General features: G+C 37.6%; 2 protein-coding genes across 2 annotated transcripts; one reads left to right on the top strand and one right to left on the bottom strand.

Moving 5' to 3' along the window:
- The first annotated feature begins 1,513 nt into the window (after positions 1-1,513).
- On the top strand, positions 1,514-4,648 carry NRPE5 (Eukaryotic rpb5 RNA polymerase subunit family protein). The gene is made up of 4 exons (XM_023683387.2): positions 1,514-1,851; positions 2,404-2,580; positions 3,899-4,012; positions 4,331-4,648. The coding sequence occupies exons 1-4, from the start codon at positions 1,585-1,587 to the stop codon at positions 4,454-4,456; spliced, it is 684 nt and encodes a 227-aa protein (XP_023539155.1). The 5' UTR covers positions 1,514-1,584; the 3' UTR covers positions 4,457-4,648.
- A 981-nt stretch (positions 4,649-5,629) lies between these two features.
- Positions 5,630-14,636, bottom strand: LOC111799890 (auxin response factor 1). The gene is made up of 15 exons (XM_087125987.1): positions 14,374-14,636; positions 13,553-13,648; positions 11,840-11,955; positions 11,022-11,117; positions 10,863-10,919; positions 10,511-10,663; positions 10,346-10,430; positions 9,857-9,947; positions 9,579-9,743; positions 9,265-9,384; positions 9,108-9,183; positions 8,267-8,432; positions 7,690-8,186; positions 7,336-7,526; positions 5,630-6,522 (listed from the first exon to the last, which is right to left on the bottom strand). The coding sequence occupies exons 2-15, from the start codon at positions 13,599-13,601 to the stop codon at positions 6,348-6,350; spliced, it is 2,037 nt and encodes a 678-aa protein (XP_086982113.1). The 5' UTR covers positions 13,602-13,648; positions 14,374-14,636; the 3' UTR covers positions 5,630-6,347.

Genomic DNA, 14,636 nt, shown 5'->3' with positions numbered 1-14,636 from the left:
CACCAATAGGTTGGATGTTAGAATTTACACGAGTTCAATTATAATTTAGTTCATTTAGCTCGTATGTCTTAGCAAATAGACAAAAAGGTTAAATTTGGAGAGTTTGTAATTCCATAAGTGTTAACTTAGAAACTTTTTTTCCCTTTGAGACAGGGTTGTTAACTCGATATTGAACGTTGTTTTCTCGTTTTCGTTTCATACCATATCCACTAAATATTGTCCTAAGCTTAAAATATGGAAGAAAAAAAACATTTACTCGTGTCGATAAAACCTCACAACCTCAACACTGTTGATAAGACCCACATGGAGGCACTTAAATCATTATGTGGATAACCTTAGTTTCTTTCGATCTTTATCAACGAATCTGTAAGGAACGCTCAAGTTTGATGAATCTTACACATATGTTGGGTTAAAATACAAAACTTATACATTTTCGCTCACGGGCCATTATGGAGTCAAATTCCATAGGTGTTAACGTAGGAACTTTTTTCCACTTTGAGACAGGGTCGTTAACTCGGTCTGAAACGTTGTTTTCTTGTTTTAGTATCGTACCATCTCCACTAAATATTGTTCTAAGCTTAAAATATGGAAGAAAAAAAACATTTACTCGTGTCGATAAGACCTCTTAACCTCAACCCGGTCGAGAAGACCCTCATTTTTGCACCTAAATCATTATGTGTAAATTCTTCGTTTCTTTCGATCTTTTTCAACGAATCAGTAACGAACAGTCAAGTCTGATGAATCTTACACATATGTTGGGTTAAAATACAAAACTTATACACTTACGCTCACGGGCCATTTTCCCTGAACCCTAAGCCCTAAACCCTAAACCTTAGGGGGAGGGGGGAAAATCTATCACCAACCGGTTGGATGTTAGAATTTACACGAGTGCAATTATAATTTAGTTCATTTAGCTCGTATGTTAGCAAATAGACAAAAAGGTTAAATTTGGAGAGTTTTTGTCCATTAAATCTCTCAACTTCAAAAAATGTTTAATGGATATCCAAATTTTCAATCTTTTTAAATTTTAAATATATCCGGCCCATCTCTAAATTTTTTATTTTGTGCCTACAATATCCTTGACATATTAAAATTTAATTTTGTATTTAGTGAGACCTTCACCTTCTAATATTGGGTTTAATTGATCTCTAAATTAAAAAAAAAAAAATGAATAGGTGAATGTTCTATTTTGATTTGAATGGAAATTTAGTTTATTTAGGATGTATGAAGATCATGGTTGAGCATTCCAAAAGTTTGGATCATGGGCAGGGTTTTTGTTTGTTGATTAGGTAGCCAACGCTGGTGTTCATCAACAACAAAATTATTTATTTATGTTCTCTCCATGAGGAGTTATTTACTGCTATTCCGGCCTTGGTTCTGTCCATAACCTCAAAATTTGGCTTACACCCTACCCCCAAATTCCACTAGTTCATCCCGAAAGGGTACCCACTTCAAAATCTTTCATTAAAATCTAGCTCTCAAAAATCACAAGTATTTAACTTAATTATATATATATATATATTATAATTCCCCATTTTCAAACCAAGAAACGCGAAGCTGTATCCGGGAAGAGAGAGAGCGAAAATGGAGGAAGATGGGTTTTTGGGAGAACCGAATCGAGTGGAGCTAGGCACTTGCTTAAGTAGCTACATCGACGATGGCACCACTGAGAGCCATAGGTACTATCTTTCTCGCAGAACAGTCCTGGAGATGCTTAGGGACCGAGGCTACACCATCAACCCCTCTGATATCGACCTCACTCTCCAACAATTCCGAGAAATTTACGGCCAGTTCCCCGATGTCGATCGCCTTAAACTATCTGCTGCTCATGGCGCCGATCCCTCCAAAAGAGTAACACCCCACCACTTCTTCTTTTTTTCCCTTCGATTTATTTAAGCCTCGGTTGCTTGATTTGTTCTGCGGCGTCTTGTTTGTCATAGCAAATTAGGGTGGACAATGTGAGTACGAAAAGAGGTGCTGTAGTTTCTCATAGTATTTGGTTACTTCGAGAGTGTTTATTCGGCATGCTACTTTTGAATTTTGTTTGGAAGATAACGGTGCATGTTTTTTTCCTTCTTTTTTTTTATCATCGTTTAAATTCTGTGGACTAAACTTCTTATCTTCTTGGAAATTATTCGATGCAATCGTGCTTCTGAATTTTGAACACCTTATTTCACACCAATCTTTAGTAGTTTAAGTTTTATTATTGGCTTATGGAAGTATTTGTTGTGAATTGTGGTTCAACATTGATGCTGAGTGAAGTATTTTTCTATTTCTATATGTGGACTAAACATAGAAATTATTGTACAATAGAAATATAGGTCTTAATGATGATGCTTCATAGTTATGCAAGTAGTCTAACATCTTTAATTATTATTTCAAAACTTATCATTGTTTTTGCAGATTCTTGTAATATTCTGTGGGACTGGTGCAGTAAAGGTTAGTGCTATTCGCAATATTGCGGGCCAAATTGTTAACAAAGAAACTTTGCATGGTCTCATTCTAATTGTGCAAAATCAAATTACAAACCAAGCCATGAAAGCAGTTGAGGTCTTTTCGTTCAAGGTTGAAATATTCCAGGTTCGTTTCTTCAGTTTTTGATGTAATCTTCACAATAGACACTGCTGAGGTTGTTATCTAATTACAACAACAACATAAACTGGTTAAATTGAACATTAACTGCAACATGGGGAACCAGAACACTAAAAGGGTGGGGGAGCAAGAGTTTGTCATGGTAGAAAACAAAAATTACTTAGAAGAAGAAACTGAGGTCTCAAGATTTGATACAAGAGAGTCACCCTAAGAAAAATGAACCGCAGAAATAGGGGAAAGCTTGCAAACCTTTTTTTTTTTTTTTTTTCCTTTCCTGAAAAAGGGTGATGAGAATCTTGTCATCTTATATATCTATTCCATAAATTTTCACTAAGAAATTTTTATAATGGTTATGTTCTCTGGGAGTGAATTGTGAGCTAGGGAAGTTATAGATGAACTGCTTTGGTTGGTTGTGAGGTTGCCTCTTTCCTGTCTTCCTATTTAGATCTTCCCCTTGGTCATAACCCTTGTAGATTGTCTTTCTGGGATCTTGTCATGAGTAAGATGCAAAAGCATTTAGCTTCTTGGAAAAGGTGTTCTTTCTCTCAAACGGGTCGGCTTACTCTCATTCAATCGGTGGTGTGGTATTCTGACTTGCTTTCTTTCCTTAAAGTCCTTGGAGAAGCTTGTGCGAGATTTCTCGTGGGAAGGGGTTGATGAGGGGAAGGGTTCCTATTTAGTTAGGTGGGAGGAGGTGTCCAACCCTGTGGTCCTCTGGGATTAGGCATATGGAACTTAAGGTTTCGTGTTGAGGTCGTCTTAGCTAAGTGGTTGTGGTGCTTTTCTCCCTAACTCATGACTTCCTTTGACATAGGGTTATTGCAAGCAAGTATGGTCCTCATCTTCATGACTGCTCCTTGAACAAGGCTTTCAATAGGAACCCTTTGAAGGTCACTTCTAGGAACCCTTTGGCATAGGGAAACGATGGACATCATTAACGTAACCTCCATACTTAGGTTGAGGGTGTTTCGTTTCAGCCTGGAAGAGTGAATATTCGACTCTCGAGTCCTTGGATTTTAGAGGGGTTTTTTTTTCCTTGTAACTTTGAGTCTTTAGTAAACCCTTCTATGTCCTCTCATTCGGTCTTATACCACCTTAGATGTGAAATATGGAAAACATTTTGCACCCTGTTGTATGTGTAAGCTACAATCTGTTAATGAAAACTGGATTTTGGAATTGATACAGTAGTATTTATGAGAGTGGTTGCATGATGTAGAATGTTGCTTTAGACTACTAATGTAAGGCTAAGGGCTATCCATAATCTTAAAAGGTTCATATGTTGATTTGAGTTTTTGTCTGTTACCAGATTACTGACTTGCTGGTTAATATCACAAAGCATGCATTAAAGCCAAACCATCAGGTGCTAACGGAGGAAGAAAAACAAAAGCTTTTGGAACAATACAGTATAGAGGAAAAACAGGTAAAATCTGTATAGATATTAGTCTGTGTCTGCAGTTGCCTTATGCTTTGTAAACCTTTGAAGAAGGCTTTTTAGGAAACAAAACCCCTTCTCATGGTAAACATGCTTTTCTTGAATGACCAACAATTTCTCCTTTCCAAGCGTTCATTGGTTCAGTTGTTGAGAGTTTGGTTTGTTCTTCCTGTATGAAAAATATGAATTCTGAAAACCTAATATATGTGGTATAAAAATGAATTGAAGTAGTGCAACAAATCTTGATATATATTTGTTAAACTACCAACACTTGCTTAATTAAGCCTACTTTTGATGTAATGCCAGCTTCCTCGTATGCTACGTACGGATGCCATTGCTCGATACTACGGACTCGAGAAGGGGCAGATTGTGAAAGTAACGTATGATGGTGACATGACTAGATCACATGTAACTTACCGTTGTGTCTGGTGATGGCCTATGGTGACATGACTAGATCACATGTAACTCACCAATTATGTTCTGTATTTTTAACCCCAAAGAACTTGATTACTTTTGTCTTAGACATCAATCAATGTTCCACAACTCCTTGTGTTACTAGATTTTCAGTGCATGTTTCGAGGCATTATTTATAATATACGTATCTCATTACTCTGCCATATAGAACATTTGATATCTTTGAAATATAAGTTGTACTAAATGTTTACAAGACAATTATTAAGATTTATTACAAACTAAACTCAAAAACTTGAATAGTTTTAATGAAATCACCAGAGTGCATCCAGACTATCTGCATCCGAGTTTTACAGGTAGTCGAGAAACCCGACACCTAAAAGGAAAACAACCAGTCATTCCAGCTGGACCAATCACGACTTCAAGTTCTGCTAGTGTTGCTAACAATATCGAAAACCAACCGAACAAAGAGTGTACTTCTCCACCTATAGTACGCCCAAGGTTCTAACCAAAGCTGCATTGGTCAAATGTCAAGGAGATCATTTCATGGTCCAAAGCATTGCGGTAGATCCCTCTCCACAATCATCACTAACAATACATTCGACTCCATCAACTGGTTGGGATAGACAATTGCATCTGAAAGAGGCCGAGGTTGGCACAATGGTTGAACCAGAGGACTTGCTTACTACTGAAACTTCACCAGAGGGTGCGAAAGAAACACGTGTGAGAGAAGAACCGCCAGTAGAATCACCGGACAAGGATACAGTCGAGAACAGTAGCTCTGTCTGAGTGTTGTTGGATCGAAATCAGGTACATCTAATCTTAGTCATGACCATTCTGATCATCCCTTCTTTCCTTAGAAGAAACTGAATAACCTATATTCTAGTTATGATTCTGGTATAGAATCTGTGTAACCTATAATTCTTTTTCTTAATATATGTACAATCGGCTATCTGCTCAGCGGTAAACCAACCAAGGGGGTAAAATTTGACCAAATCTTCATTATAATGCATACACCTACCCCAACAATATTCAGGGCAACCCGCTTCTTTTGTGAACATTTTACTAATGTGTTCCCATGTAAGTTTATGACAACAGAAACTTAAAAACAACTATTGTTTCGTAATAGTTTTCTATTCGTAATAGCTTGTTCTTGCTGGAACAAACTGACTTCTTAGACTGGAACATTCAGAATTAAACAAAGGATCATATACTGCCTGAGGAGGAGGCAGCAGTAGAACCTCCAAAATCCAAATCAATACATAATCATAAATATTACATTTACATTAGAAGGGTGGAAGATGTTTGGGCTTCTTCCTCCCTAATTGTCATTGACAACCCATACAAAAAGAGACTCCTGCAATCAAGATGGTGAAAAAACACAGCATCCTAATTCATATGTACAAAAAGGCAAGCTGGACCTGACTTGCACGGTTTTATAATCAGGGGACAGAAAAGCCCCGAAAAATAACCGAACTGAACTGAACCTTATTACGTAAAAATATTAATTTCAACATCTTAAAACACTGGGTCAGTATTTTCTTCTAACCCATATTTCATTTCCAAGTCCAAACAACCCAATTAACATATTCATTTCCTCACTCTTTTGATAAGCTTAGAAAGCCTTCACCAGTTACCAGCCCACCCCTCATATATGTAGCAGCACCTGCAGCTAGCTTTTCGTTGCCGGAATCTTTGGTACTTCTAAGTGCAAATATAACAACACTTCGTTCCAGATCCCACTCCACTGGCAGTCAAAAGAAAGCAGCCAACCCATGCACAAACGATACCTACCGATAAAATCTTACCACAATATAAACCATTTCTTCTTCCACTTTCCCACTCCTCTGGTGAACATTCCACATTTTCTTTCTCCTCTGCCAACAACCATATGACAAAGGATACGTCTCCATCAGCAATCTGATCCGCTGATGGACGATTGATCCTCCGTATGGTTGGCAACCATATCAGAATCTGGCTTGCTGAGCTTCATCTCTCCACTGAGTGGGAGTTTTATCTTGGGCGACAGTCTCTTCACTTCTTCTGTCGTGTAGATGAATATCTTCCTTACCATGCTGCAGAACTCGCTGCAATCATTTAGGAAAGGCAAACCCAAATTTTAGACAACCTAATGAACCAAAGTATCAATCATGCAACATAAACTCCAAGGGAGATGTTAAGAAGATGTTATTCAAATTGTCACAAGATGTTGCAATTCATACCGCATTAAAGAAGAATGAATGCTTACAAATTTTGAGTGGATGATAATCTAGAATTACGGTGTTTCTTTAATGCATTTTAAAACTTTTATTTACTTTAAGCTTACATTTACATAGTCGCACAAAGTATAAAGGTTCCAACTTTAAGCTTACATTTACATAGTCGCACAAAGTATAAAGGTTCCAACTCTTGAAATGTCTCATGGTCTTGAATTTTCATTTTGAGGTTATATAAAGTCATGTATGCTATGTTTATAAAAGAGACCAGAAGATGTAGTAAAAAGAGCATTTGTGCTTTCTTTTAGCCAAAGGCTAAGTTTCTTTGCAGTTCTATATAGTTTAGATGGCATATTTAGAATTATTCAAGCTTGACATGATCGAACTTGCTTGTGGAATGATTCAAATCTCAAACAAGTGTTCTTGTCTTGAAGTATTTGATCAATAAAGTAATCCTTTCCTTTCTAGTGGTTCCTTATCACTAAGTCTCATTTTATCATGCTCAAGCCTTCAAAAGTACAGCTACTTCAACAAAACCACACTCAATATTCAACTAAATCGAGATGAACGCAAGATCGGTGATAGCATTTGATTTGTTCCATATTAATATTAAACAGGCAAAAAAAGATTTTGAGATAATCATGAATTTGGGTGTGTTTGGGGATGGGGGTTCAAAATACTTACTTCCAAGGATCATCTCCAACCATCATCATATCATCTTCATCATCGGTGTAAACAACCTTCCATTTCTTTACCGAGCCACAAAGCTCACCCTCTATGTCAAACATCTCCTCCAGTTTCCTAAGTAGATCATCATATTGATTGAACCGTGTTAAATCTACGGCCCTCCCAACAGCAATTCCTTGCATTTGAACCTGAGAAAATATATAAGTAACCTTCCCTTGTTAATTTCATACATAATGAAATACTGCGTATAAAAAAATATATTCCATACAGTTAAACCCCTTCAACCAGAACTGCTTCAGAGCAATTAGAAGAGATGGGGCGAAGTGATGAAAAGCTGATGGATTGAAATACCTTTGTACAGCTGCGGATTTGTCTGCTTTGAGACTCTAGAGGAGAAATCAGGCATGATTTATCAGCATCACAGCTTACTGAAGGCATATCTGATCGGTGAATGTTCGATGGGTCAAAATGCTGGTCAAATGCTGTATCTATAGGTGGAACTGGCCTATCCTCGCCCACCATTTTTGGTGTTGAAACTGGAGAAGCTTCCTCTACATTGGAGTTTCCAAGAAGCTGGAACCCAAAGAGCCTGCATCCGTTCCTAGTGTTCTGTTTCTTTTCAACGGGTTCTCTTTTTGCTCCATGAGATGAAGTGTCCATAACATTTTCCACCATACTGGTATTAGACCAGTAGGCGTTGCTGGACACAGCGCCAAGAGAATTATTCCCATTAAAACCAAGTGAATTTGAAGCAGCAGTACTGAACTTTGGTGAAGAATATAGGTCCCTTCCCCGCTGCGGCTCGGTATATGAAAAAGCAGAAGATTCAACCGTAGGTTTCCACCCACCTAGTACATATGAAGATAATGTCAACAATATTCCATCTAAATCAACAATGATTTATTAACATTCAGAAGGGTTATATTACCGAGTACAGCTGCATCTGCGGAAGGGGAAGGCAAAACAGCTGGTCGTGGACGCTTGTTCCTCTGTGCAGGCAGAGAGCTTAGAGGGCTAGATGCAACAAGTGGCTCCAATTCCCAGGAAGACACCCTATCTGGACGCAGAATAGATGAAGGCTCATCCCATTGCACCTTTATATCAACCAATACTCCGAAGTTAGTTCTTAAAATCATATGCAAGCAAAGAGTATATAAAATACACCATGGCTGAAAGGCAATATTTAAGCCTACCGGATCCTACGAGCACCTACACAGCTAGACTTCAATAAAGAGTGGGACAAACTTTATTAAGCATAATAGTGAATTTCAAGGAAGATAAATGTCGTTTCATATCTCTGTTCCATTTCTAAAGTATACAGCTCCACCTTTCTAAATTTAGAAGATCCGCAAAAGCAGAGGTCTCTGGGTTGCCTCTTCAGGGAAACCCCCAGAGACTACATATAAAGCAAAATCCCAAACTGCACTGGCAAATGCCTGCTACACATTTCAGCGACATTCTGATTGCAATTAACAGTTACCATCGAATCCTTATATATTTTTAACTCTTTAAGGCCCAAGGGCTTTTAAATTCAGCTAATACACGAATCTTTTCTTTTTATCGTTCCAAACACCAGCCATTTCATGAATGTCTATGTTCAAACATGCATCTTAGACAATAAGGTTTGTGTTAACTATTCTGTATTAGTATCCATATAAGATATTGAACTCAAAGAAAGAGGGAGCACAGCATCTATACACATCACATAATGTTTCAAGACTGGACTTCAGGAAAAAAACATGAGAAGCATTATTCCGGAATTAGCTAACCTTTAGAGATCGCCAGTCAGAATTAGCCCATCCAGGCGATGCATTATCTCCAAGACCAACAATTGTTCCACTAAAACTGTCAAAGAATATAAGAAAAATTAATATATCAACTCAACAATGAAAGGAAAAAAGAGATTGGGGAGCACGAGACAGTTACCTTCTTTCAGGAACCTCCTCGCCTTCAAACCTCATCTTGAACCTCATCCCAACAGAGAGTTTATGGTTTTGAGCTTCAAGGTACTTGTTTAGACTCACAAGAAATGTAGACCTGCTTGTTCTGCCATAAGGAAGAATATTCAGGATTTTTCCACTTGTAACAGACAAATCACAAAGCAATCGAAAAAGTGAACACTCAACTCACAGTGTCAAGTACAAAAGCCCATTATTCACAGTAAAATTATTTAACTTGGGGAGGGAAAAAGAACTCGTGGTATCAGAGTAAAAGTAAATAACATAATAAGGACAACAAACCGTGGCTTATAAAAAACAGAAAAGAGTGTTCCAGTTGAAACAGCATGAGAAGCAGTAGCTAGAACTCCGAGATGCATGCTGTGACTGGATATAACAGAAGATGGCATATTATTTAGCTGTCTCATGAGTCTTCTCACCCCAACACGAAGCTCTCCATTTTCACCTCTGTGAAGAAATACACATATAACCAAAGAGATCATGAACTTGTTCACTCAAGAATCATCTTTACCTCACAAAGAAAATAGACACTCCTCTCAAATGGCAGACCACAAAATTACCTTAAAAAGATAAAAGCATCTCCAGCTACTAGTTTTTTGGAACTAACGAAGACGCTCCACCCAGTTGTTAGTAAATGACGCCTTGGTTGACCTGCAATTCATGTATGAATATCACAATCACGGGGGAAAGAAGAGAAAACACTAAAAAACTAAAAAAAACTGTTCACGTCATGTAAAACAAATCATGCAATAATTTACCAGCAATAGTATGAACCCATATAACTTTTTCCCTTTTCTTTACCGGAGGTGTACCAAATTCCAAATACTTACCAGATGTTAGTTCTCGAGTACATAAACTCCAACAGTAAAATAATTAAGAGAGGGAAATGGCAAATGAGAACTCTCTTCAAGCCCAACAAAAAAATGTATGAATGTGAATTTGTATGTATTTATGCATAAATGCATGACTAAAATTTTTTATTTGCCAGGAGACAGCAAATATCTATAGCTCTTTGCATGGCAGCTACTTGTTCGCTCTATAAATTATACCTCTGAAAATGTGCCGAAAATGCCACTGATTCCCATGTAAGTCACTCGCAACCAATTCTTGCCACGGTGGCTGCTGAGACATATCCTGAAAAACAAACGGACTTTAAAACAAGGAAGAGAGACAGAAAATGGATGCTAGCTGGCAATATCATTTAGATGTACTACCAGAGGTGGCAGGCAGTCATCCGCATGCCTCCTAAGAACAGAGAAGCCACCATGAGTGCTAGTGTCAGAAGCAGTGAGCGTCTTGCAAAATGAGTGGACATTACATCTTGTAGGCTCAGGAAGGGCAGGATCTGGGCTTGTTACTTCACTTTGCTACTCGGAAAAAAATACATGGGCAAGTTAGAGATATCAATAAAATTATTACTAAAAACAGGAAAGGGATTGAGCACCACAATCAGTTCAGAAAAATAATGCAAGCATTGAGAATTCTTGGCAGAAATCCACACTATAGAGGGGAGTGATGGCTGCTACTATAGTTCAATAGTTTACAAAGTGAGAGTACAGAACTAACATTGCTTTCCGGTAACAGAGTTATCTGAGCATACACTTCATCTGTGTCAGGTTCCGCCTAACAATCAAAGTGAGATGTCAAATCAGTTCGTCAAAGATACGGGAAAAGCAGCAAAAATATACCACCATATGCAATAAAAATTAATGGGATAAAACTCACCCGAAGAACAACATTGACAACTTTACAAAGTATTTTTGATGGTAGGTTGAACGAAGGCATTTGTTGCTCTAATCCTTGATGCATTGATGCTTCCAGCTAAACATACAAGAAAAAGAAAACTCTGTGAACCTCTAAAATTTTCAGGAACATTTTATGAACAAGAAACTCTTCCCATTGATCTGGGGAAGAGAACAATTACATGTTACAAGAAATCTAGAGTAGGAGTTAACAAATAAAGACTCGAATTCCAGTAAGTTAATTACAGAGGAAATACAATTACCTAAGAAGCACGAAAATTTTAGTTTAGCTAGCGTGTCCATATCCAACACATGTAGGACACTATGACACTAGTTGGATCAAGTACTTATTAGTCTAATAGATGTATTAGAAGTTGTACAAAGTCAATATGGGTCCCAAAATTTTTTAAACACAAATCAAACAATTGTTGTCAGGTATCCTGAATAGATACATGATAACATAGGACAAAAATAATAATTTAGAGAGTAAAATACATCAAACTCGTTTTTTAAGCATATAAATACATAAACTTATTGACTTTGCATTTCCTTCGGTTATAAAAATGTTATTTTAAAATATATAATATAATAAACATGTCAGTGTTATCTATGTCTTATATCCATATCCATGCTTCTTAGACAATTACAAAGTTCATCACTCAATGTTAATACTAAGAAGACAAATATTAACATTTTTCTCACAGGCTACCTTGAAATGTCAGATCAATTCAGAAATATTAACATTTTCCCCCTACATGGTCTAGTGAGTAAACGGTGAGCATGTGTCACAAAATCTGATACCTGTTCCATGTGACCCTGTGGAAAGTAGTATACTCGTTCATCTTGGCGAGGAAGGGTGACAAGCGGTCCAGCACAGGCATGCCATAATTCCCTATACAATGCATCTGAAGAGGGCCCTGTAAAAAAAAAAAACATGGTACGTATTCAATAAGGAAACAGAAGGCTGAATAAATATACGGTAATGGAACGAAAGTTTTTAGTAAAACTAAACAGTTGTAATAAAAAAGATTTACACAATACAGTATAGAGTTACCTTATACTTGATTAAATTTAAATACTTTTAACAAAATGTTCTCCTACATTCTGGACTAACATACATCCTCATTAAAATGCCTCTTGAAATCAAAATAACAATCGCATAAACTATAAAATTTCATCAGATACCATCTGAGATTAGGTACAACATACACATTATAACACTTAAAAACTCGACCTGCACCGTAGCATGACATTGAACCCTCTAGTCTATGGAGATGCCAAAAGTTTGCTAAAACTGCTCCACAACTTAGCATCCAAAGAGCACACATATATGCACCCACGGAGGTGATTTAAGTCTTGCGACCTATGTTGGTAAAGCATACACCCCATCGCGACAAAAGAAACATGGAAGAGGACCAGAGTGTCTCAATAACAACAATAGGGTTAACCCACCTTGCCATAAACCACCACCACCCATGCGAAACACCTAAACTTTTTATGATTTTCAGCTTCTATGACATAGAGAGAAGCAAAAGATTGCAAAGATGCGGATGCAATCAAGTCAATGTGCTTATAAGGCATCAATACTGATCCAACAATCCTTCCTCCTAGAAACAGATTCAACTACCATCCCCTATCGAAACCTTTCACTTAATGCTCATAAGGATAACAACATAACTGCTGCGAAAGCAGATCAATATTCTACAACTCCATGTTGAAGGATCTGGAAGCGTCATAAAGTGCAGCTCAATTGGTCATCCATTGCTATATTAAGTGTAACAAAGAAGCGAGCAAGGCTATCCATAAGGAATATCCAATATTGAGTTTTGACATCAGCAACAAAATTCCAGTCACCAAGACAAGTTTGAAGCATTCTGAACTTGCCTACAAAGAATCTTTAACTAATAGAAATAGAATAGTCTTCAATAAATGGATAAGAGTGCCTCATTTGCTTTCCATAAATCATCCCAGAATCAAGTGGTTTTTATATTGCTCATTATATTTCAGATGCTATTTCAACTTTAACATTTGCAGGAGCCTTTAGAGTGCTTACTAGCCAATTAGGGATAGACCACCAGTCACCTTTGGAAACTCTGTACTTAATTGCCGCAACTTCCACAAAAACAATAGTCATCTTTCTCAAAGAAGAATCCCCATAGCCAACAAAAGAGAATGATTTTTGCAGTGAAGGTCACTAAAAGTCAAACCCTACAGAACTTTACCTTGTTCCACCAACTTACCAAACAGAACCGTCTTCAGTACCAGTGCAATTTAAACAAAGCCCACCCCTCAAGTTTACTCGAGGATTCAGACATTCATGCAACAAAGTAGGCAAGAATACTCTGCTTACTTGAGGGACGGGAAAAACTATGACATGTCTCTTAATTTTAAACGTAGATTTTCTAAAACCCAAGGTTCATTCTTTTAGATCATCAACGACAAATCTCTCGCTGAGACCAACAATGACTAGAATCTAAAAAAATGAACACAACTTCATGAACAAGAACCACAAACCTGAAGTGGGTCCTCCTGGGGGAAGACTTGAGACAGCTGGAAAAGACATGATAATATCGGAGAGATATTTATGTGCCAATCAACCTAAGGGCCGACCTGCAAAAGCGGTGGTGGATGTGTTAAACAAAAAAATCACAAGTATCTAATTGAATGATTTACTGCCTACGAAGAACATATGGGATAAAGCTGAACACAATTATAACCAGGATTAACTCCTTTAAAGATATTTATTACCAACCAAGAACAACAGCAAATAGTATCAATAAATGCCTGACACTTAGCGTAGTCACGCTGTCAGCGAGACAGCCGGACCTTGCTTTGTGTATCTTAAATGACGTGCGAAAAGGCAGCCGCCATTAGAACTTTAACAGCACATCCGATCAGAAGAGCATGAAATACTCACGATGTCAAAAATAAAAATTGAAACCCAAGAAAAGAACACACCCATTCATCGAAAACAAAGTGGATCGTCTCGTGATTCAGCAACTTAAAAGACTACCCAATTCAAATAAACAAAGCCCGAAAACAACACATTCATAAGGAGTTCGATCCCCATGTTCCGGATCCAAGAAAAAAGAACAAGAATCACAACCCCCCACATGACTACAACACATTCACCTAACCCCAAACACCCACAAACCCCAAAAATGAACCCCAGAAAGCCATCAGCCTCAAAATTGAAGCAAAACACCCCAAAACCTCGATCCACGCCACACCCAGTTGGTTAGAACATAAAATTATGAAGCAGAAACACAGAAAAACAAAAACAAGCGAGAAAGGATTAAAGGAAAAAAAAAAAAAAAAAAGCCCAAATCACAAACCTTAAGGTGAGAACCAATCAGCTGATTTGGTGAATTGAAGAGCAGCAAAGAGGAAAAGTCAGGAGGTAGGGTTTGGGAGGGAAGAAGAAGAAAAAGAGGAAGGATCAAAGGGATCGAAGAGAGGAATGGAAGGGTGCAGAAGAAACGATAAGATGGTGTTTGGTCCAAGCCGACAAGGAAATTTCTTTGTTTGTGTGCAAAAATTATAATTTTTTTTTTTTTTTTTTTTTTAGGGTTTTGAAGAGAGAGAGAGAGAGAGAGAG

The sequence above is a fragment of the Cucurbita pepo genome, chromosome 8 (genome assembly GCF_057944985.1).
Source record: "Cucurbita pepo subsp. pepo isolate OVF chromosome 8, ASM5794498v1, whole genome shotgun sequence".
Taxonomy (NCBI): Eukaryota; Viridiplantae; Streptophyta; class Magnoliopsida; order Cucurbitales; family Cucurbitaceae; genus Cucurbita; species Cucurbita pepo.
The sequence above is the reverse complement of the archived record's forward strand: the minus strand, read 5'-3'. Positions and strand labels throughout refer to the sequence as shown.